General features: G+C 43.0%; 1 protein-coding gene across 1 annotated transcript; it reads left to right on the forward strand.

Moving 5' to 3' along the window:
* Positions 1 to 2,215: 2,215 nt before the first annotated feature.
* On the forward strand, positions 2,216 to 25,962 carry LOC139453118 (b(0,+)-type amino acid transporter 1-like). Its single transcript, XM_071234745.1, has 13 exons — positions 2,216 to 2,285; positions 8,416 to 8,589; positions 9,780 to 9,881; positions 10,622 to 10,861; positions 11,485 to 11,610; positions 13,380 to 13,479; positions 15,003 to 15,047; positions 15,799 to 15,922; positions 16,699 to 16,802; positions 17,994 to 18,090; positions 21,389 to 21,538; positions 23,507 to 23,675; positions 24,562 to 25,962. Exons 1-13 carry the CDS (start codon positions 2,270 to 2,272, stop codon positions 24,627 to 24,629), a joined length of 1,515 nt encoding a protein of 504 aa, XP_071090846.1. The 5' UTR covers positions 2,216 to 2,269; the 3' UTR covers positions 24,630 to 25,962.

Genomic DNA, 25,962 nt, shown 5'->3' on the forward strand with positions numbered 1-25,962 from the left:
TCTCCTATGTACTTCATCTCCAATGTACTCCATCCCCTATATACTTCATCTCCTATATACTCCATCTCCTATATACTTCATCTCCAATGTACTCCATCTCCTATATACTCCATCTCCTATATACTCCATCTCCAATGTACTCCATCTCCTATATACTCCATCTCCTATATACTTCATCTCCTATATACTCCATCTCCAATGTACTCCATCTCCTATATACTCCATCTCCTATATACTTCATCTCCAATGTACTCCATCTCCTATATACTCCATCTCCTATATACTTCATCTCCAATGTACTCCATCTCCTATATACTTCATCTCCAATGTACTCCATCTCCTATATACTTCATCTCCAATGCACTCCATCTCCTATATACTTCATCTCCTATATACTCCATCTCCTATATACTCCATCTCCAATGTACTCCATCCCCTATATACTTCATCTCCTATATACTCCATCTCCAATGTACTCCATCCCCTATATACTTCATCTCCTATATACTCCATCTCCTAAATACCCCATCCCCTATATACTTCATCTCCTATATACTTCATCTCCAATGTACTCCATCTCCTATATACTTCATCTCCAATGTACTTCATCTCCAATGTACTCCATCCCCTATATACTTCATCTCCAATGTACTCCATCTCCTAAATACCCCATCCCCTATATACTTCATCTCCTATATACTCCATCTCCTATATACACCATCCCCTATATACTTCATCTCCTATATACTTCATCTCCAATGTACTCCATCTCCTATATACTTCATCTCCAATGTACTCCATCCCCTATATACTTCATGTCCTATATACTTCATCTCCTATATACTTCATGTCCTATATACTTCATCTCCTATATACTCCATCTCCTATGTACTTCATCTCCTATATACTCCATCTCCTATATACTTCATATCCTATATACTTCATCCCCTATATACTTCATCCCCTATATACTTCATCTCCTATATACTCCATCTCCTATATACCCCATCCCCTATATACTTCATCTCCTATATACTTCATCTCCAATGTACTCCATCTCCTATATACTTCATATCCAATGTACTCCATCTCCTATATACTTCATCTCCAATGTACTCCATCCCCTATATACTTCATGTCCTATATACTTCATCTCCTATATACTTCATGTCCTATATACTTCATCTCCTATATACTCCATCTCCTATATACCCCATCCCCTATATACTTCATCTCCTATATACTTCATCTCCTATATACTTCATCTCCTATATACTTCATGTCCTATATACTTCATCTCCTATATACTCCATCTCCTATATACCCCATCCCCTATATACTTCATCTCCTATATACTTCATCTCCAATGTACTCCATCTCCTATATACTTCATCTCCAATGTACTCCATCCCCTATATACTTCATGTCCTATATACTTCATCTCCTATATACTTCATGTCCTATATACTTCATGTCCTATATACTTCATCTCCTATATACTTCATCTCCTATATACTTCATCTCCTAAATACTCCATCTCCTATGTATTTCATCTCCTATATACTCCATCTCCTATATACTCCATCTCCTATGTACTCCATCTCCTATATACTTCATCACCTATATACTTCATCTCCAATGTACTCCATCTCCTATATACTTCAACTCCTATATACTTCATCTCCCATGTACTTCATCTCCTATATACTTCATCTCCAATGTACTCCAGTCGTCTAAGGCGCCGCGATTCGCTGTGCAGAGTTGCGTCCCTTGGGCACGCCAGAAACCTATGATTGTGGGTTCGAATCCCGGTTCGCCCCGATTATGTTTCTAGGTTTGTCAGCACCATACCCGTGCTCGTGGGTTTCACCGAAGTGGTAAACGTCTGAGACCTGCATCACTTCGGGCTTTCCTCCCACATTAAGCTGACACGCCGTGATATAACTGGAACACTGTAAAAAGCGGCGTTAAACCCAACTCACTCACTCACTCACTCACTCCTATGTACTTAATATCCTATGTACTCCATCTAGTTCATCTACTTGGTGCTTCGTCTGATCTGAAAGATGATAAATGAGAAGGCTACTGCTTTTGACTCATGAATACATTGTAAACCTGGTTTGGCCTGAATTTACAATAGGGTAAATATGTGCATAGACGAGCTGCGAGCGGGCGTCCCGGCGCCTTGTATGGAGCTAAGTCACATTTGGATACGGCTAGGCTATACCGAGGAATACGTACGTGTGTATAGCTGCTGCAAACGACAACTATGGATACGGACAAGGGTAAGTAAATGCCAAATGGGTATACCAATATGTATTATCTGCGATAACATTACAAACTCTTATCGTAATTAGATTACGACATATGTTTACATTTTTAATGCTATCCTCGCGTGTATTCTGTGTTTTACATCGTTTGACGTGTGTAGACGTTTGTGTGTCAGCCTCGGGACAGTTGCAGCAACAGGTTGACAATTGCCGAAGGGCAGATTCGTTGTGCTAGACAAATGTGGAAGGTAGAAACACGTTGTAGTGGACAGGTTTACTGGGCACCACAAGGACGTTTTAATGACTGCGATGTGACAGGAGGTTGATTATTATACGTAGGTATTACATAGATATAAATGCCAACTGACGGCAAGATGTGCACATGTTTTTCAGATTATATAACTAAAACATTTACCATGGTCTTCCCAAAACTATGTCTAAAAGTCAGAGTTTTATCAAGTCATAAATGTATACACAGATCTCCGGCTCCGCCACACAAAGAGACGTTAAAAGACGTTACTTGCCGTTATCTGTCTGCATTAAGGGGATAAGTCAAGGACCAGTCGGCTCGGAGTCAGTATCCTATGTCTGAGTAGGGTATCCATGTTAAACTGCGGCATGGTATCTCAATGGACTTGCACTTTTAAATCGGCATTGGTCCGGACTTGTACAAGCAGCCGCACACACACAGACACATACACAAACGCACTCACGCACTTACGCACACACACTCACACACGTGCATGAATGTCGCCATATCAGTGCAATAATCTGCGCATACACGTATGTCATGATGCATATGATGTCTTGGCGATTTGCTCAAACACAGATTCATCAATGAACTTCTACACGACTAAAAGATCGTCACACCGGAACACTATTGAACACCATGCCGTTGCAGATCAACAGTGCAAGTTTCACGCATGTCATCCCTGCCCTTGATGGTCACGTGATAACATGTAATTTGTTGCAGGATCACTAGGGTTGATTGGCCTTCACGCATCCTGCGTCAGGTTTGAAAACGAGGGCCGCATAAAACCCCATGTACCCCGAGTGATCCTGCTACAGCGAATATGTCTTACCGACAGTACCCTTTCACCTGAAGCTTTGTGTCTATGTGTTGGCGCTTCCCTGGATATGCCACAACGCCATTTCAATAATCATAAGAAATTTCCATTGTACGATTCGGAATCAGACAGACAGTTTATTTGATTACATGTATATGGCCTAAAGAACAAAAGTACACCATGCATACACTATCATTGTACAAGTTACAGCGCAACCTAGACATTGTAGTTTCAGAACACGGAGAACGGGTTTACAAACACGACTTTCATAATAGATTTATATTGAGTTCTTATCCCTATTACGAAGTATGTGGCGAAATAACACGGATAACTTAAATAACATGTTTGCATCTGGACTTTTACAGTCAATTAACTCCCTTGCCTCGGGAAGATGACATAAGAGGGAGATCACTAGTTTCAGCTTTTCCATATGCTACTGATCTAACATAACGCTCGAGAGAATCCATGCTTATAAGGAACGAACCATGTGATATTCCGGGTTGGCATTGGGATGGGATAGGATGCAGGGGGGTTGAGGTTGGGGTTGAGTTGGGTGAAGGTTAGGGGTGAGTGGGTGTTGGTGCTTCACTTGATATGCTGGTGTCATGAAATAAAAGCGACAAAAACATTTCCATAATCATTTCTACTAAAAGGCGATTCCAGTGTACGATTCCGACTATATGATAAGCTTGTGTTTATATATCAGTATCAAATAGGGATGATACAAGGTGATCACGATAAGGTGAGCGTTTACTGCCCCACCGTTGGCACCAGTCACAAACACATGCAAAGGCAAGTCAGTTGTTCTCCTAACCAAAACACGAGACCATATGGTAGTCAAAATAGAGAATGGCATCTAACAAATGTTTTTCACTGAGACGTCAGGATGACTCACACATTTCTACAATAAAACCATTCACTGAGGCATTGATTGTTATATGTTGTTGTCCTGATAAAAGAACTTTTGAATAAGAGTCGTATGACGCTCTTTGAAATCTTCGTAGATAGAAAAAAACACTACATGTCACCTCTACAAATGATTCTAGCCGTCTTGAAGATGGTAACATCCGACCAACAACTATCTATTTGATATACAGTCACAACAATTTCGCGAAATCAGTGTCATCACTGTATTACAATGTTTCCATATAATTTTCACCGACATTTTGCCATATCGGATAATCGAGACTGGTTATTCTCTGGCGTTGACGTTGTGTGTTTAACAATGGGTGCTGGAAAGAAAGAAAGAAAGTGTGTTTTTGAGAACAACGTCAGCTGTGTATTTTACACCGACAAATTCAATATTTATAACATCATGGGTCATGACCTAAATATTTAACCTGGGGTTAAAAAACAGTTTTATCCATATAATTATCTTAAGAACACTTGCATGAAGTACAGGTTTAAACCGCCGTTCAGTCAAGTTGGTGTCTTGTTTGGCCCGCAAGATGGCGGATGACAGATGTCTCTCTTCTTTATGTTTACCTTGACCCTGGCAATTCAACAAAGGTCAACGTTAGTGTCAATGTTAGGGTCAACGTTAGGTTCAACGTGACTTGACAATACGGCTGTCGTAAATTCACAATGTAGTCATAAACATATTGCGTGCAGTTTGCAGAACACGCCCAGCTTACAGTACATGTTTGTGGGCTTAGGCCACATATCTTTCTTTATTTGTGGATGGTGACCAAACAATTTCATCGTCTGGAATGATGACGAAAATACACATGTCGAAGTTCGCAAAACATATGTTTTTTTATGTGTTTTTTTTATCGCCGCACTCAGCAATATTCCAGCTATATGACGGCGGTTTGTAAACAATCGAGTCTGGACCAGACAATCCAGTGATTGACATCGTGAGCATCGATCCACACAATTGGGATACGATGACATGCATCAACCAAATCAGCGAGCCTGACCAACGATCCCGTTAGTCGCCTCTTACGACAAGTATGGATAGCTAAAGAACTATTCTACCCCGGATCTTCACGGGTCGAAAAACAATTGTATTGGCAGATAGTAAATCTTTCCATTTTGTGACTTTTTTAAACATTAAAAGCGTTGTCTTTGGAAATATATTGTGTCGAGTAATATAACTAACCTTTTATTCAAGTATGTTTTTTGGTGGGAAACTGTTTTATTACTTTGTCGCGCATTTTCGGGAAAAGATTATTTTGATCAAGATAATCCAGATATAGCACATGGTCGCTTCCTGCCGGAGTTCTGTGACCATACCGTCAGACTTCACTCCCAACAGGCCGCACATCTTACTGTATAACCAGCTGACTTGACTCAAGGGCTTTAACGTTGAGGTTATCCTTCGCGTTCAAGAGTCACTGTTGACCAACTATAGTGTGTATCGGTATGAGTGGCATATGAGGTCACGTGGAAGGGATTCCAGGTCAGAATAGGACCCCATTCACCCATGTTTGTCACCGACTTAATGTATCGGGTGGTCGGACTCGGCCACCTGTCTGATGGAGAGCCATCGTTTCCTGACGACGTGAGTCATAAATCAACCACGTGTTTGTCTGGCTCACACTCGCTGTGGACATATTAATAAATTAATACTAATTGTTGCAAGTTGAATTAATTGAATGGAATATACATTTTAGTTTTGCTGACCATTAGGGACACTATGTTTGTTTCAAACTGGAAATGAAGACTTTCCTTTTGTTTTTTAATATCTGAAGGCAGTTATATAAACCGTCATCTCAGAAACTAGAAAAAAGTAACTTTGCTTTGAATATATGAATATTCTCCGACTCTTGAGTTATTATTCATTATAAAATCTTGACCTACAGATGCGTTCGCAATGGTTCCAGTAGACTAACGCTTAGACCCTGAAGAAATGTAATTTATATAGAAACAATTGAAAGGGAGCCCCGGTGAGATAGCAGAACCTGAGGAAAATCTAGACTTGCTTCACTTAGGGCGATTGCATTACAGAAATCGCTGGATAGAAGGGAAAATCGTATGGTTGGGGGACTGTGAGACAGACCATGGCTCCATCCTGTTTCACCGATCTTATCACACCTTGTGCACCAGCAACACAGTTACGAGCAACATTAACTGACAATTGTCAGAACCAAGAGTAAAGGAACACAAATCATTTTCTTACTCTGCAGTGGTACTTTGGAAACAAACATCCGCTGGATCTGAAGACATCACCTTCTCTATTTGCTTTCACATCTGGACTAAAGACCCATCTCTTCAAAATGTTCTACAACCAGTGAACTTTCAGTTACACCTCAAAACTGTATATATGTATATTTCTTGGGTTTTCCTTTATCTTTCCTGTATCATGTAGCGCAATGAGCAACCATTGGAGGATGGAATCTGACGCTTTTATATATGGACTTTTACCAAGAAAATGGCTCCGTTTTGGAGCTAATGTTTAAGAACTGACATTCACTTTGTGTGAGCTCATTGGAGTATGAACCATCATAGATGGAGGACCAACGGTATGAATGTCGGAGCTTGCTCAAGTCGATAAAGTGGGTGTGAATTTCTTCGGTGGGCCGTAGAGCGGATACCAGTACCCGGGCAAGCAGTCAAACTCGGACTTGTTACATTGGATGATAAAGCATACAAGGGTCTAAATGATCAGAAATAACGCTTCTGTGTTTATTCGTAATACGGATGTGCCCGGGTTTTCCCCGGGATTGTGGAAGTAGTCCGTCAGTGTTCACGTCACTTCAAGAATGAATCAACGTATGGGACAACGCATGAACGTCAAAACGTGTGGTTCATACACTAACTTATGAACGTCAGTTTCGCAATCATGTGACCGGCCTATCGTCCGATGAAATAACCGTATAGCGTGTAAATTTCACATTAACAATGATATTAGTATAATATGGGGCTAGGTTGATGTTTTGGTCCATAGTCATTTGTGTCTTCATCAAAGATGAACATACAACACGTTTCAGATAGCTTCACAGACGACATTTTATTTTCACATAATGCTTGATAATACCATTCACCTTACCTCCACAGATCTTGAAATAATGCATTGCTTGTCCAACGTTATGTGTATCGTCTCTTTAACGCGATCGTCTTACTTATGTTTCCTGGAGATTAAAGTGTATATTTTAAGAAAGGCAAGTTTTCCAGAGGCCAGTTCATCTTTACTACGACCTGTTGCTATCGATCACAACAAATATGTACAAGATTTTTTTTAATGCAAATAGTGGGAGTGGCGGGTGCAAGAGGCAGGGCAGGAAATGATGACCCTTCTCAAGAACACCTGGTGTTATGCCTGATTTTCAGAGATCCATTCATATAGTTTTCACCGCTGTTATTGCTTTTTATGCTCAATGAGATCTGTTTCGTGGGGAAATCGACACTGGTTATTTGACGTTTTATATTCTCAAAAACGACCTTTCTCTCTCGATCACGACAACAATGTACAAACATGTCGTATTTCGACAAAACTTGTAATCTAAAATGTCAGAACCAGAGAATAATCAGTCTGATTATCTGTCGAAACAGACCAAATAGCAGCGTAATTTAAAAGGTAGTGTCATAACTGTGATTACATGGTCAAAATTAGGACGTAGCCTAACAGTATAGTACCATGCCAATATAAGTCGTCGACGTATGGGTACACACCAGCTGACCCAGGGTTATGAATGGTAAGTTAGTCGTCTTCTCAAAAATTAACAATTTCGTTTGATTCGGCCAGCTGGGTCCTCGTTGATATTAGAACATGCGTTGTTTTGCGGCTTAAAGCTTAGGAAAGCAATAAAGCTAAAATTGGTCTCCACAATTAACAGTGCAGAGTTGCGTTCCTTAGTAATGCAAGGATCCGCTGTTCGGGAGTTCGAATTACATGTTTTGATACGTGACCGAACTATGGGTCCGTTCCTGCCTTCCTACAAAGGATTAGAGGACTGTAGCTTGTCATATTGGTTTACCCTCCAACATAAAACTGACACATGTGATAACTGAAAACTGGCCAAAGCAGTTTAAAACACCACGCCTTCAACCATTTCGATTATGTTAATGTAAATCTATATGAATCCACATTAAAGTAAAAGTAAAATATGTCAATTAGTGGAAAACACTGCTTACAGATTCATCGACCCCGGACAAGGTGTCACTCTCAGACATGGAGCTGCGGCAACGAGCAGCTGCTGACTCCACAGAGACGTCTGAACCTAAGGTCCAAATTGACACATCCAAGATGACCTTGAAGAGGGAGATAGGTCTGTTCAGTGGGATAGCCTTTGTGGTCGGATCAATCATTGGTAAGTTGGGTTGCACATGTATCATTAATGGTAAGGTTTCAGCTGCTTTCAATGAACGAATTACCATTGTTAGAGTGATGGTCATTAAATGTGAAGGGAAAGGGAGGGAAATAAAAGGAAGGGGGGTGGGGGTGGGGGGGGGGGGGGGGGAATTAGCATTATTGCTGGTTGGAGTTGGTATCAGTAGGGAAAGGAAGGAAGTGAGGAAAATGAAAGGAAGGGGTGTGAGAGGAAGGGAAGGAAAGAGGAGGGATTACCATTATCGGGGTTGGGGTTGGCCTAAGTAGGGAATAACTGTTAGAGGGAAGGAAATGAGATGGGTTACTATTATCGGGGATGGGGTTGACATTACTGTAGGAGGAAAGGGCATACGATAAGTTTCTATTATCGGGGATGGGGTTGACGTTACTATAGGAGGAAAGGGAATAAGATGAGTTTCTATTATCGAGATGGGGTTGACATTACTATAAGAGGAAAGGGAATAAAACTAGTTTCTATAATCGTGATCGGGTTGACATTACTATAAGAGGAAAGGGAATAAAACTAGTTTCTATTATCGGGATCGGGTTGACATTACTATAAGAGGAAAGGGAATAAGATGAGTTTCTATTATCGAGATGGAGTTGACATTACTATAGGAGGAAAGGGAATAAAACTAGTTTCTATTATCGGGATCGGGTTGACATTACTATAGGAGGGAAGGGAATAAGATGAGTTTCTATTATCGGGGTGGGGTTGACACTACTATAGGAGGAAAGGGAATAAGATGAGTTTCTATTATCGGGATGGGGTTGACATTACTATCGGAGGGAAGGGAATAAGATGAGTTTTTATTATTGGGGAGGGGTTGACATTACTATAGGAGGAAAGGGAATAAGATGAGTTTCTATTATCGGGCATGGGGTTAACATTACTATAGGAGGGAAAAGAATAAGATGAGTTTCTATTATCAGGGTAGCCTAGTGGTTCAAGCGTTCACTTGTCACGCCGAAGACCCGGGTTCGATTCCTGACATGGGTACATTGTGTGAAGCCCATTTATGGTGGAATATTGCTAAAAGTGGCGTAAAACCATACTCACTCACTCACTCTATTATCGGGGTCGGGGTGGTCAGCAAAAGGTGGCTTGTGATAGGAAACTACCCATCATTAAATATGTGACCCATGTAAAAGTATAAAGTTGTTTCGTAGGTTCTGGTATCTTCATCACCCCCCAAGGAGTCTTGAGGAACACGGGGTCGGTGGGTCTGTGCATGGTGGTGTGGTCTAGCGGAGCTCTCCTCTCTCTCCTCGGTAAGTACATTTGGAAAGCAAAACAGTGTCACACAGATGGACGTGGATAGAAGCATTATGTATGTATCAGTATCTGTGACGATGGGGGTGGTGGGGTAGCCAAGTGGCTAAAGCGTTCGCTCGTCACGCCTCAGACCGGGGCTCGATTTCCGGCATGGGTACAATGTGTGATGCCCAATACTGGCCGTGCTATTGCTGGAATATTGCTAAAAGCGGCGTAAAACCATCTTACTCACTCACTCACTCTGGGACGACGGAATCCCATAACCAAACTAAATCCATGTCGCGCTTTCTAGGTCATTTCATTGATAAGTCGGCGTGCATACACGCCGACCAGTCCTGGTTTAGCGCCTTAATGCCGAGCACCAGACAGGGTAACAACAAGTACCATATCTTACCGTCTTTTCGAATGACGTGGCCGGGGATCGAACCCCAGACCTTCTGCTCTCCGGGCGGACGCTCTACCACAAGACCACGGAGACGGTCACTTGAAGACTTTTTTTTCAATGAGCACCTGTTTAAAATTCGTGCACTTTAAGGCAATAATTACAAATTGTACCCAACGCTACCAATGTACAATATACAGAATTCCACTGTGGCCTTACAATCGGTTCATCGCTCTTCGGGCAGACGCCCTATCCACTACACCACGTAGGCATCCTTTAAGTTCTTAAACCATAGAGAACCTAATGTGCCTAAACTGAAAATATGTTATCCTGTCCCTTCTTCTGAGTTTCCAGGTTCACTGACCTTTACGGAGTTGACATCTGTCACACGGACGTCCGGCGGGGAGTACGCCGTACTGCTGAAAACATTCGGCCCTATCCCTGCCTTCATGTTCGTGTGGTCAATCGAAATCGCGAGGAACCCAGCCTCCCGAGCTGTGCAGACTCTGACATTTGCCGAGTATCTGTCCTCCTTCCTGGAGCTGTGTGGGTCCCCTGTACTTCCCAAGAGGCTCGTAGCGATCTGTGTACTTTGTAAGTGCAGGTTTAATTGTGTTCGACCACTTCCCGAGAAGTATATAGCTAGTTTGTCTACGTAGGCAGTAAATCTGATTCTTCATCTACAAAGATCGCTAAAATACCGTAGAAAGCTTAGCTTAGTAAGTGGTTCCTGATTGTGTTGGCCAAATACCCGAGAAACACACAGGTAGTTAAATCTGACTTTTCATCTGTATTGATCCACTTAACGTCCCAAGAGACCAGAACTATTTTGCTTTCTTGAAAGGCTGAGTTTTCCAGATGCCTTTTTTAGAAATTACTTGTCTTCTCAAAGGTATTCCTCTCGTTTTGCTTCTAAAGTGCATATTATACATATATGCCAAAATTGGGACATGAATGTTTTATGAAACGAGACAGACTAGATAGTGATATTTCTCGTGACCATAGATTTCATTTTAAACTAAGTGTCAAATGAGTTGCCTGATGTGACTAGAATCTGACTAGTGAAGTGCAAGAAGGAAACTGAAGAACAAACTACCCATTACAGTAATAAAAGGTTAAAAGTTGTGTTATGATCTTAATGCCTGTACGATCAGACTGTATAATCCTGAGCCAAACATGACAATGTCCCAGTACATGACCTTGCATCTGTTGTCCAGTTGTCCTTTCATTCACCACTTCCTACAGCGTGAAGCTGTCGGCCAGGATCCAGGTGTTCTTTACTATAGCCAAGCTGGGAGCTCTTGTTGTGATCATCATCGGAGGTCTGGTCTCCATTGGACAAGGTAGGGACGTGGGCAGATAGTGTCAGTGGATTCAGGTAGAGACGCAGAAGCCAGGATGCATTGGCCGAAGTGTGTATGCACTGAATGTACTGCTCTTTTCTGGAAGGTCCTCGAAGCAAATAAAGCTGCCAAATATTTGAACCTTCCTGTGTGAATAGTGTCCCGGTGGTTGTGTGAGCAAGTTTGGTTTTAATGGCGCTTTCAGTATTTTGGTTAGATCAAGGGTTTTTAACTTTATGAGGGGAATGAAAAACTCGGATGTTTACATTTTGGGAGCTGAGAAAACTAATCAATATCGTCAGGTCGATTTGGGATTTGGACTTCCGATACTGGCGTTACGAAGGGATGCAACTCTATCGTCCTAAAGACGGGGAGCGAAGTGAGCAGTGGATAAATAGGGCGCTTGTGTGCTTTCGTGCTTCCCTCTGTGTGTGTGCGTATGTGTGTGCGTGTGCGTGTGCGTGTGTGTGTGTGTGTGTGTGTGTGTGGCTGCTTGTACAATTCCATTGAGATACCATGCCGCAGTTTAACATAGATACCCTACTCAGACACAATACACTGACTCCGAGCCGACTGGTCCTTGTGTTATCCCCTTAATGCAGACATGATAACGGCAAGTAACGTCTTTTAACGTCTCATTGTGTGGCGGAGCCGGAGATCTGAGTATACATTTATGACTTGATAAAACTCTTAGGAACACAACGATTCGGAGGTTATACTAACCTAGGTGAATACATGCTGTAAGGCAGAGAACATTATGAGGAACACAACGATTCGGAGGTTATTCTAACCTAGGTGAATACATGCTGTAAGGCAGAGAACATTATGAGGAACACAACGTTTCGGAGGTTATTCTAACCTAGGGGAATACATGCTGTAAGGCAGAGAACATTATGAGGAACACAACGATTCGGAGGTTATTCTAACCTAGGTGAATACATGATGTAAGGCAGAGAACATTATGAGGAACACAACGTTTCGGAGGTTATTCTAACCTAGGGGAATAAATGCCATAAGGCAGAGAACATTATGAGGAACACAACGTTTCGGAGGTTATTCTAACCTAGGTGAATAAATGCTATGAGGCAGAGAACATACTCTCACAGCATGTATTCACGTGATGAAGGAGTAAGTATACAACGTTGTGTTCCTCATAACAAAGAAGCTGACATCCATGAATTATCTTCCTTATGTGTATCGCTTCGAAACGTCTTTCAAACACTTAATACGTACAGATCCTTCTCCTCGCGACTCTACCAAGCCTAATCTGCGCCAACAAGGGAAAGATGTAGCCTAAAGATATCTTTTGATAGTACATGTATCCCAAGAAATTGCGAATATGTACATCAAATATATGTCTGTACTGCAGTTCGTATAGTTATCTACAAATGTTTTACTTTTGTGTATTAGGTTTGTTTACAATTGAATCTGTGGTGTTTTCCTATGATGATTCCTAGAACATGTTTTTTTATATCAAATGATTAATGTTCTCGTGGCTGTGTGGTTGAAGTATTGACTGTGCACCATTGATGGTAACAAGTCCATGAAAGAAATCAGGTGAACAGTGCTGAGACTGTTCTCGGCATGTAATGCGATTTAAGTAGCCACTTGAGTGCGTTAAGGAGTTACACTGAATAAAGTAAATGACATCGTAAGTACATGGATGTGTACACACCACGTTCTTCCATCACCCGTCAATACATGCCTGGGCGTGTAGTAGGGACGCGTGTCCATTAAGTCAAGCAAGTAAGCCATGCCTCCTCTTGCAGGGACGTTGTCTGATCTACCAACAGGGTTTGACGGTTCTGTGACCTTGGTTTCAAACATCGCTCTGGCGTACTACTCGGTGATGTTTGCATATGGAGGATGGTAAGCTACAGCCGACCATTTCACATTCGGGTTTGGGTATGTGTAGGTTGGGGTTGTGGGGTGTGGTGGGGTGTGGTGGGGTGTGGGTTTTTGTAGGTTGGGGTTGTGGGTGGGTGCTGTGGGGTTTGGGTATGTTTTCGGTGGGGTTTTGGGTAAGTGTTGGCGTGGGGGTGGTGGGGTGTGGGTATGTTTTCGGTGGGGTTTTGGGTAATTGTGGGTGTGGGGTGTGGTGGGGTGTGGGTATGTTTTCGGTGGGGTTTTGGATAAGTGTGGGTGTGAGGTGTGGTGGGGTGTGGGTATGTTTTCGGTGGGGTTTTGGGTAAGTGTGGGTGTGGGGTGTGGTGGGGTGTGGGGGTGGAGTTTGGTGAGGTGTGGGTATGTGTTGGGTGGGGTTGTGGGTAAGTGTGGGTTGGGGTGTGGTGAAGGTATGTGTGGCGTAAGGGGTATTGTGTGGGGTGGGATGTAGGTATGTGTGCGTCGGGTGTGGGTATGTGTGGGGTGGGGTTTTATGCGTGGGTATGTGTTTGGTGTGGTGTGGTGTGAGAATTTGTGGGGTGTGGGGTGGATATGTGTGTGGTTGTGGTGTGTTTTGGGGTGGGTATTGTGAGGTGGGGTGTCGGTCGGTCACTTACCTAAAACTGATGTGGGTAGAAAAACCAAGACCAAGTCATACCACTCCTCCCTTTAGATTATTGTCATAAAATCAGTGTATGGGTGTGCAGGTCATATTTGACAATGACAGACGCACCTGTGGTCAGTCCTGAAGTTCATGTACTAGTTATGACTGACCCAACCAGCTGCATCTGTCAGTGATTCTCCACCATATGATCTCCTTTTGTATCTTAAAAATATCAAGAAATGCAATGTAAGCGAATTACAAATGGTTCTTTTCAATAAACAGAACGTTTCATTTAGAAGACGTTCATCGTAAAGCTACATATATACGACATATACAAAGCATACATTTTCAAAGCTCGGAATTATGACGAATGGTAACATTTATAGTTTAAACCATCCCTGTATTGATGGGAGATGTATGATGTGTGGGAGGCAAAGTTCCTTGACAAATATTGAATCACTTAATCCGGAAACAAACCCGATTCGTTTGAGCTTGTTGCCAATGAAAACACCATTATAGAAAACTTCTGGATAGAACAAGGGGCAAGCTCATCACTTGCATGCTGTATAGACACCGAACAGACAAAGTTTAAGTTTCCATGGAAAATATTAAATTGCCTATGATTAACAAACACACATTTTATGGATAACAAATCCTTTGATATAATAATACCTGGTGAATCGGCCTTCAAAACGCCAACACGTTCTGAGAACAACAAGTCACCAGTTCAGCATTTGTCTGATGTGTGCACGGAGGTTTTCGAAGATATGCTGGACGGTTTATGAGTTATGTTCGGACAGGAGCCGTGATACTGTTTCTACAATTATCATATAACCATGTATATTTGTTCAGTACATGCACACATTTGATTTGGAGAAATCATATGTACTTTTTGTCTTTCAAGGAACAATGTCAACTTCTTGATAGAGGAGGTGAAGAACCCACAGAGGTACTGAGTCATAGTGCATCATATATATAATGGATGGTGTTAAAGCAATCCAACAAACGAAGTATCACAACACAATAAATATGCAAATGAGGACTTCAAGCAGAAATACTTTTGATAAGCTCCTTATCGACGCGATGCCTCCTTGCTCGAAAAAAGCCTTTTGGCCATCAGTCCAAAAGGAATTCAGATGGACGTTTCCCGACCGGCGAGTGCCAATGTAACCAAATATGACTGCGACTCGTTTGCACTTTATTAAGATTGGGGCGGTTCTTTGTAATCCCATGCGATATATAATGTTACTTTACTGATTGAAAATATGACGAAAACTTCGATTATGTTAAGATGTGATGAAGGCAATATTACCCTCTTGTGTTGCCATTTTGTAAATATATTTTAGGAGTCAAAAAATATTTATTAGGCACATCAAAGGCTCGCATACACGTTTCATTCTAAATATATATTACATTACATTTTAAGTTCTACATAAAACACATTATCCTTTAAGTTAGATATCGACCTGTCGTTTCGGGCTTAATTTCGACCATAGCATACAGACCCGTGAAGATACGAGTAGGGAATAGGTTTTCAGCAACCCTTGCATGCCGTAAGAGGCGACTAACGGGATCTGTAGTAATTCTGTAAGAGAAACCCTATAACCAAGTACAGAATGTATTTAATCTGTTGAGCAACAGTGGACTGGATCTAATGTTCACGTAGATGTCTATGAACAATCGGTGTTCTTAACTTCCAGAAACGGACCTCTGTCGAGTATAATCGGTGTGGCGGTAGTCGGCGTTGTCTACATCCTCACCAACATCTCCTACCTTGCTGTCATGACCCGTGAGGAGCTGTATCAATCATCGGCTGTCGCACAGGTACATCTAATGAAACATGGGCTCCATCAATACTCGTTTGGTTGTGCTGCCACACTCAGCAATATTCCAGCTAACTGACAGCGGTCTGTAAATAATCGAGTCTGGACCAGACAATCCAGTCATTAACATCATGATCATCGATCCACGTAATTGGGATACGATGACATGCATCAACCACGTCAGCGAGCCTGACCCCCGATCCCGTTAGTCGCCTCTTACGACAAGCATGGCCGCCTTTTATAGCAAGAATGGGTTGCGAAGACCTATTCTACCCAACATCTTCACGGGCCCATCAATACTGGTATTGATCATACTCTGGTATTGATTGTCTGACAGATCAGGATGTTGGACTATACAAAGGACTGTATGTCCGTGTGTTGTGTTTGTATACACACTGTGTACACGGGTGGCTCAGTCGTCAAATGCGTTACGAGTTGTGTCCCTTGTGTACCAGGAACTTCAGATCGCGGGTTCGAAGCCCGGTTCACCTTGATTATGTTAATAAGTTTGTCAGCACCAAACCGGTACTGGTGGCTTTCGAAAACCTGCAGCTTCCGGCTTTCCTCCCACACCAACCTGAGACGCTGTGATATAACTGGAACACTGTTCCAGCGGCGTAAAAGTCCACTCACACACTTCAAGTTAGTCACCACCATATCCATGGTAGTAGTAAAGGTCAACGACCTACACCGCTTCGGGTTTCCGTCACACATCAAGCTGACAAACCGTGATATATTGAAACCCACTTCACTCACTTACTCACTGTTTCCAACCAGACATGGGGAGACAGGGTCCTTGGTTCCTACTCGTGGATTATCCCAATCGCCGTCATGATGTCAGTGTACGGCAGCTCCAATGGTGGAATAGGCACAGCTTCCAGGTGAGCGGTACTTTGAGGGAGTGTGTATCGTAACATTATTGTGTACGGCTAAAACGAGTCACATACTCGCAATACTTCGTGTCGAGATACGAATATCCTTTCGTGAGATTGTATAATATAGCAAAAAATGGATATGAGAGGGTCGTGTTGTATAAAATGAATTGTAAAGTATGATAACGACCCCTTTGGCCCAAGTGATTTGTCAGTGACACATGTCAAGCTGCAAATGTGTGTTTATTACTGTAACAACTTACACCTCCTGTTTATAGTCATAATAACTCACTAAGACCTGTCTATAGCGGTAACAACGAAGGCTGGTTAAGAGCGTTGGCAGTATATACAGGCTTGTTTATATCGGTTTCAACGTGCTGAGGTATGTTTATAGAGACAGACCGCCTCCGTGGTCTAGTGGTAGAGCGTCCGCCCGGAGAGCGGAAGGTCCGGGGTACGATCCCAAACGTCATACCAAACGTTTAAGATGGTACTTGTTGTTACCCTGTCTGGCACTCGGCATTAAGGGGCTCGGAGTGGGTTATTCATGTTAAACTGCGGCATGGTATCTCAGTGGGCTAGCACTATAAATCGGCATCAGCCCGGACTAGTACAAGCAGCCACACACACGTGCAAGCACGTCGCTATATAAGTGCAATAATCTTGGACGCGACGTTAAACCCCATTTTATCTCACCTTATAGAGAACAATTGACATTGGTGACTTGAATCAAGAGTACTCTCTTTGTTTGACATTCTGTACATGCAATATGTTTTCGGTACTCTAGTAGAAGGTCATGATATTTTGCCAAGGTTTTTTTTGTGTCATTTCTCAACATAACATTCCTCCTAAATGAATTTGTCGCTACTAAACGGAGATGTTTACATTTTTAACAGTTTTACTACATCGTCGAGTTTGTCAGTACAGGAGGTAGACCTACCCAATAACACTTCGTGAGTGAGTGAGCAAGTGAGTGAGTGAGTGAGCGAGTATGGTTTTACGCCGCCTTTAGATTATTTCAGCAATATCATGTCACCAGAAATGGGCTTCACACATTGTACCCATGTGGGGAATCGAACCCAGGTCTTCGGCGAAACGAGCGAACGCTTTAACCACAAGGCTATCCCACCGCCCAACACCTCATGAAAGCACATGTTTGAAAAGAATCAAGCCCCTATCTTTGCTCTTCCTTTATCTTAGAATACAGTTCGCAGCAGCCCGGGATGGGAACTGGTGGGAGTTTCTGTCTTTCATCAACGTGAAGAGGTTAACACCCATGCCAGCAATCATTTGTCACGTGAGTACGAGTAGATGTTGTTTTACGCCAGAAAACTCTGTCAGAAAATATGAACAATGCATGTTTTTGTATATGTAAAGGAACAGTTTATTCATATCTGCATGTGTTTAGGGGCGCTGTCATAGATGCATGTCTGTTTACTTGTGCTTTGAAACAACTTGGACATCTAATCTGAAAGTATAGATTTAGGTGATCAGTCAAAATATGTTGAGACCATGTTGCGGCCATGTTGAGACCATGTTGAGGCCATGTTGAGACCATGTTGCGGCCATGTTGAGACCATGTTGAGGCCATGTTGAGACCATGTTGAGACCATGTTGCGGCCATGTTGAGACCATGTTGCGGCCATGTTGCGGCCATGTTGAGACCATGTTGCGGCCATGTTGAGACCATGTTGAGGCCATGTTGAGGCCATGTTGAGGCCATGTTGAGACCATGTTGCGGCCATGTTGAGGCCACGTTGAGACCATGTTGCGGCCACGTTGAGACCATGTTGAGGCCATGTTGCGGCCATGTTGAGACCATGTTGCGGCCATGTTGAGACCATGTTGAGGCCATGTTGAGACCATGTTGAGACCATGTTGCGGCCATGTTGAGACCATGTTGCGGCCATGTTGAGACCATGTTGCGGCCATGTTGAGACCATGTTGAGACCATGTTGAGACCATGTTGCGGCCATGTTGAGACCATGTTGAGACCATGTTGCGGCCATGTTGAGGCCATGTTGAAACCATGTTGAGACCATGTTGCGGCCATGTTGAGACCATGTTGAGACCATGTTGCGGCCATGTTGAGACCATGTTGAGACCATGTTGCGGCCATGTTGAGACCATGTTGAGGCCATGTTGAGACCATGTTGCGGCCATGTTGAGACCATGTTGCGGCCACGTTGAGACCATGTTGAGGCCATGTTGCGGCCATGTTGAGACCATGTTGCGGCCATGTTGAGACCATGTTGAGGCCATGTTGAGACCATGTTGAGACCATGTTGCGGCCATGTTGAGACCATGTTGAGGCCATGTTGAGACCATGTTGCGGCCATGTTGAGACCATGTTGAGACCATGTTGCGGCCATGTTGAGGCCATGTTGAGACCATGTTGAGACCATGTTGCGGCCATGTTGAGACCATGTTGAGACCATGTTGCGGCCATGTTGAGACCATGTTGAGACCATGTTGCGGCCATGTTGAGACCATGTTGAGGCCATGTTGCGGCCATGTTGCGGCCATGTTGAGACCATGTTGAGACCTTGTTGCGGCCATGTTGAGGCCATGTTGAGACCATGTTGAGACCATGTTGCAGCCATGTTGAGGCCATGTTGAGACCATGCTGAGACCATGTTGAGACCATGTTGCGGCCATGTTGAGACCATGTTGAGACCATGTTGAGACCATGTTGCGGCCATGTTGAGGCCATGTTGAGACCATGTTGCGGCCATGTTGAGACCATGTTGCGGCCATGTTGAGACCATGTTGAGACCATGTTGCGGCTATGTTGCGGCCATGTTGAGGCCATGTTGCGGCGATCTCGTATGACAACAATCGTTTTACCTTGACCATCTGCTGAATTCTGAAGAGGACGAAAACCCTCTGTACGTATCCCTTGTGATGAAAGTTTAACTGCCAACCACATTCGTCTTGATTGAGCGGACGTAGCAATCACAAGGGATTCGTATTACAAGGCAGCGAGTGGTCTGTAAAGTAATTGTAAAAAGTACCTTGTAGTTCAAGAATTTGTCTATATTGTATTACTTTTAACCGCACCGGGTACCTTTCATTGTTTCTGTAATATTTACCTAACTATTTTACCGTACATCGTTTTAATCAAGTTATAATTTGCTCTCATCTCTACATGGCTGAGGGGCGGTCGGCTAGCCTAGTGGTTACAGCGTTCGCTCGTCACGCCGAGGACCCAGGTTCGATTCCCGACATGGGCACAGAAGCCGATTTCTGGTGTTCCCGCCGTGATATTGCTGGAACACAGCTAAAAGCGGCGTAAAACCATACTCACTCGTTCTCTATATGGCTGAGATATTACTGATGCTATGTTAAATTTATAATAGAAGCTACAAAAACCTTTATATATATATATAAAAATCTCTGCCAAAAGCAGAGTCGATTGTACTATTTCGACAATATCGTGAGCATGTGTTTATGGATCACTATCAAATAGTGATGACACCAGGTGTTCGTCACACACTCACACACTCTATTCTCCTGTGTTGATGTTGGGCTGCAGGTGCTGATCGCTGTCTTCATGGTACTGCAGGGCTTCATCACCAGCCTCATCACCTCAGTATTGTCTAATCTCAGCTGATGTCGCATGTGTTGATGTTTGGCTGCAGGTGCTGATCACTGCCTTCATGGTACTGCAGGGCTCCATCACCAGCCTCATCACCTCTGTATTGTCTAATCTCAGCTGATGTCACATGTGTTGATGTTTGGCTGCAGGTGCTGATCGCTGCCTTCATGGTTCTGCAGGGCTCCATCACCAGCCTCATCACCTCTGTATTGTCTAATCTCAGCTGATGTCGCATGTGTTGATTTTTGGCTGCAGGTGCTGATCGCTGCCTTCATGGTTCTGCAGGGCTCCATCACCAGCCTCATCACCTCTGTATTGTCTAATCTCAGCTGATGTCGCATGTGTTGATTTTTGGCTGCAGGTGCTGATCGCTGCCTTCATGGTTCTGCAGGGCTCCATCACCAGCCTCATCACCTCTGTATTGTCTAATCTCAGCTGATGTCGCATGTGTTGATTTTTGGCTGCAGGTGCTGATCGCTGCCTTCATGGTTCTGCAGGGCTCCATCACCAGCCTCATCACCTCTGTATTGTCTAATCTCAGCTGATGTCACATGTGTTGATGTTGGGCTGCAGGTGCTGATCGCTGCCTTCATGGTTTTGCAGGGCTCCATCACCAGCCTCATCACCTCTGTATTGTCTGATCTCAGCTGATGTCCCATGTGTCGATGTTTGGCTGCAGGTGCTGATCGCTGCCTTCATGGTATTGCAGGGCTCCATCACCAGCCTCATCACCTCTGTATTGTCTAATCTCAGCTGATGTCACATGTGTTGATGTTGGGCTGCAGGTGCTGATCGCTGCCTTCATGGTTCTGCAGGGCTCCATCACCAGCCTCATCACCTCTGTATTGTCTGATCTCAGCTGATGTCCCATGTGTCGATGTTTGGCTGCAGGTGCTGATCGCTGCCTTCATGGTTCTGCAGGGCTCCATCACCAGCCTCATCACCTCTGTATTGTCTAATCTCAGCTGATGTCCCCTGTGTTGATGTTTGGCTGCAGGTGCTGATCGCTGCCTTCATGGTACTGCAAGGCTCCATCACCAGCCTCATCACCTTCCTCAGTTTCACCAGCTGGGTCTTCTACTGTGTTTGCGGTCTCTGCTGTATTGTACTGAGGTTTAAAGTGAAGGACGACCCGAAACGAGTAAAGGTATTATGTTTTACCACTGATGGTGGGTTCGAATCCCGGTACGGCCTGATTATATGTTAGGTTTGTCAGCACCTACCCGTAGGTCATCTGCATCGCCGCCAACCTCCAATATAAGGCTGACATGCTGCGGTATAACATAAATACTGTTCATCATGACGTTAAACACAACCCTCTCACTGTTCATTGTCCTATCTCGACACACCTTAAACATATAAAATGTCAATGCCAGATATAACCAGATTCTATTGGGCACAAAAGGAAAAATAGCGGTGAAAAGTATTGGCGTGGATCACTGGCAATCAGTGATGACGCCAGGTTACCCTGACAAAGGTTAGCATGCCCTGCCCTACCGGCAACGCCCGACACTCTCACATTAAAAAATTACCAACTCGACTTTGGCAGTTACAGATTTTGAATATTTCTTTTATTTTACCCTTTAAGTATAATTCATGTACATAATTAAATGCAGTTTTAGTCACCTTATTGTATTTCTCAGCCTACCTTAAACACTACACTATCAGTCACAGCCCTTTTTCTAAGCATGCTTGACCCGTGAAGATTCCGGGGTAGAATAGGTCTTCAGCAACCCATGCTTGCCGTAAAAGGTGACTATGCTTGTCGTAAAAGGCGCCTAAAGGGATCGGGTGGTCAGGCTTGCTGATTTTGTTGATGCATGTCATCGATCCCAATTGCGTGGATCCATGCTCATGATATTAATCACTGGATTGTCTGGTCCAGACTCGATTATTTACAGACCGCCGTCATATAGCTGTAACATTGCTGAGTGCGGCGTTAAACAACAAACCAACCAAAAATTTAAGCATGCTTACTGCATGGTTAGTTTGTGATTCTCACACCCTGTACACTTAGACAATAGCTTCAGCGCGTTCCCTTCTCAAGCCCTTTTGTCTATATGGCCAGTTTGGGTACTCAGCCATGCTGTATGCTGGACACCTAAGAAGGATTGAGGTCACTTCTCATATACCTTTCAAAGGATAAACATATGTATATTCTCACTCGTTATTTGCAATGATCTCTTTGGGGAACTTTGTATCAAATTTCAAGACGAGTGTTGCACTACTGTGTAGACACCTGGCGCGGCAGCGTCCCCAGGTGTGATATCATCCCATACCCACACACCTGGGTGAGTTTTACGTTCATACCATCTGGGATTAAATATTGGCCATTGAAGAACACCATAGCGCCTGTTGTCATTCGTGACCAACTCGTGTTATTCCGGGACAAGCCGAATAGCGACTCGTGCCTCTCTCATAGCCATTTTTGCAATCGGGATCCGTCTTAGCGCAATCGGGCATACCTAAAACAATTGTCAACTCGTTGCGTAATGGTTCACATGTATTTCCCCAAATATTATATATGTTTCAGATGCAATTTAAAGCATATCTGGACATGCGGAATTATACAGTATGATTGAACACATTTAACTGTGTCTTGGGTATATATTTAGATGCAAGACATGTGTAAAATCAAATAATATTCTAGTTCTGCGCCCATTCGTCACCACTCGCCCCTTTCCGTAACCTGCAAGAAGACTCGTCCCCCCATCGATGAATGTTATGTGCGAAAATACGACGAACCAATCAGAATGCGCGCATGATTTCAAGTTCTTCGTCAAAAAATCCCTCACAAATAATTTTGGATTTAACATATGTCTTGAATCTAAAAATATTACCAAGACACAGTTAAATGTGTTCAATTTGAACTGCATCTGATATTTATATATGCACCATTACGCAACGACTTGACAATTATTTTAGGTATGCCCGTCTGCGCTAAGACGGAACACGGTCGCAAAATTGGCCAGGAGAGGGGCACGAGTCGCTATTCGGCTTGTCCCGGAATAACACGAGTTGGTCACGAATGGAATGCGCCCTTTGTCTGTGGGCGTCTGGCGATGTCCTGCTACACGCCTATGTATGTGTTACTTTACCTGACTCCTCCTTTCAGGTTCCTATCATCATCCCCACCATCTTCATGCTGTGGTGTCTGTTCCTGGTTGTTGCCCCAATTGTAGAGAATCCACGTATTGAGCTGCTGTATGCAGCCATATTCGTCGTGGGTGGCCTCGTCATCTATTTCCCACTCATCTACTTCGACTTAAAACCAAAATGGTTTGGTATGTATAGTATATCCCTAAAATGACGCGAGGTCCATACAGTGTATCAGTACCATGCATTTACTTCCATCGACAATTCATTGGTGGTCATATAATAATCCATTTTACTCACTTTGGCATATCAACATTCCCAAGTATCAGTTAAACACACGATAACACTCATTTCCCTACTACTACTACTACTACTACTACTGCTACTACTACTAAATATCTACTGAACGCAGAGTCATTATACGCTTCCGACTATATAATAAGAATGTGTTTATCAAATAGTGATGATACCAGGTATTCGCTAAAAGGATAGCGTATCCGATCCTACCGGTCACAAACACATGCAAAGGCAAGGCAATTGTTCACCTGAAAACTAAAAAGTGACAAATGGTACAAGTCCAAAACGGGAATAACAGCAGACTTAATTTAAATTTAATTTAATTTAAAGTCGTATGACGCTCTTTGAAATCTTAGAAAGAGCATGCTCGGATATACCTAAACAAATGTGAAATGTAAACAACAAAGGCTGGAATTTTGCTCGACATAAACGGAACGGTGTTTACTGGAAAGGTTTTTGTCATTCTTCTTGTCACAGTCTTGAGGAGAATTCTTTGTCACTATGAATCGTTATGCATGCATCTTCAGATGGGGTCTCTTTAGTTCAGGTGGGTAATTAAGTAGAAGGGAATTGGCTATTTGACCATAATTGAACGATATCAGATCATCGATTTACCTGAAGCACAAGTTAAACTCGTACAGATCAACAAGAAGGGCGGCACAATTGGTGTCATGAGAATGCGTTCCTATTATCAAAGTTTTTTCATAGAGTATACAATGTATGAAGAGACTCATTTTCTATCACCCACACCTCAATCTCTCCCATTTCTGCTTACAGAAAAGATAGAGATGTATCTTCAGCTGCTGCTGGAGGTTGCGCCAAGCACATATGAGGACACTTCCTGAGAAGATGGGCCAGAAGTTCATTTAGCCAGATTACCAATAACATTGGGACACAAAAAATGTGTGCATGCTCATCGTTGCTTGGGACTCGTTGCTACCTCAACTTCTAGCATCACACCAAACTCGGATGGGTGTGTACAGAGATTATACCACACGAGTGTCTGGCACATATCACTGATCTTACAAGTTGTTGTTAAACGTAACTAACAAAAGAAAGCGAGTTAGATCTGTTCTGAAACACAGATTTATAAGATAAATGGTACATGTCAGGGACGAGTGCAGTAATGTTTCTTACACACCCTAAAATCGCATCAAATCGATGCATATTTTGTCTATTCTTGTGAGAGCAGTGGCACATGAATACATAACACAACGGTCATAAGTGACGTCATCCAGCTTACTGCTCACTACTCCTACCTGTTGTGACCCTCCACAAAATACCTTTCAGCTTATCTGGATTATCAAGGCGATAATGATAATTTAACTAGATAAAAATCAAAGAATGTTTATCAAACACTCTAAAACCATAACGTTTCGATACAGACGTAGGTGAATTGTTTAAAGCACGAGAATCGTATCAACGAATTACAAAAAGGAACGTAGTCCTTCATGATATGACCTGAGGTCATCACCATGGAGTAGGCACTCGGATCTGGAATTCGATCTCCCACATATGTTTGAGGTACGTTGTCTCAGTACACAGACCCGAGTAAGGACTGAATACCTTGGTGACAAAACTTCAGTCCCTTTGTTGTAGCTTGCACTCGAAAGACTTGTACAGTGATAGACAATCTTGTGTGACGTTTGCTGAGTTCCTTGGCCATCTTGTCTCTGCCACCATGACCAGTAGCAACATCCATTCTCTTGATGACGTCAAGGGTCTCCTGTTCTTGTTGGTGCGACTGTACGCCGCCACACTGTAGTATTTCCTATTTCTTCCGATGATAAACCGAGGAGCAAAGGAACTTTAACTCTAGTTGATATTATCATAAATTTTATTTTCAATTATATCAAAACATAAATTTAAAAAATATTTTAAGTTAAAGTATATAAACTTTATTGGCACTTAGTCAGCACTCAAAGAATACTTCCACATGGTTTTATTTATTTTTTATAATTTGATTTAAAACCTTTGAGTGAGTGGGTGAGTATGGCTTACAGTGCTTTTTTAGCAATATTCCAGCATACATAGTCCCTGTAACATATAGATGGAGGATGAAGGTGTTTACCAGCCTCCTTCACGTGCATTTCATTTGTTAAGCGCTGACGTCATGTTGCAGGACACAGTCATGGCGGGGAGCTACACGCCATCGCTTGTAGATTTTATTGTGATGTA

This window comes from Haliotis cracherodii, unplaced genomic scaffold (genome assembly GCF_022045235.1).
Source record: "Haliotis cracherodii isolate W230 unplaced genomic scaffold, xgHalCrac1.p SCAF_9, whole genome shotgun sequence".
In the NCBI taxonomy this organism is placed as follows: Eukaryota; Metazoa; Mollusca; class Gastropoda; order Lepetellida; family Haliotidae; genus Haliotis; species Haliotis cracherodii.

Excerpts from the sequence above, each read along its gene's own strand:
- LOC139453118 (XM_071234745.1), top strand. Across the intron at positions 10,862-11,484 it reads CGTAGCGATCTGTGTACTTT|TTGTCCTTTCATTCACCACT; the intron begins GTAAGTGCAGGT and ends TCTGTTGTCCAG. Across the intron at positions 16,803-17,993 it reads GGAATAGGCACAGCTTCCAG|AATACAGTTCGCAGCAGCCC; the intron begins GTGAGCGGTACT and ends CCTTTATCTTAG.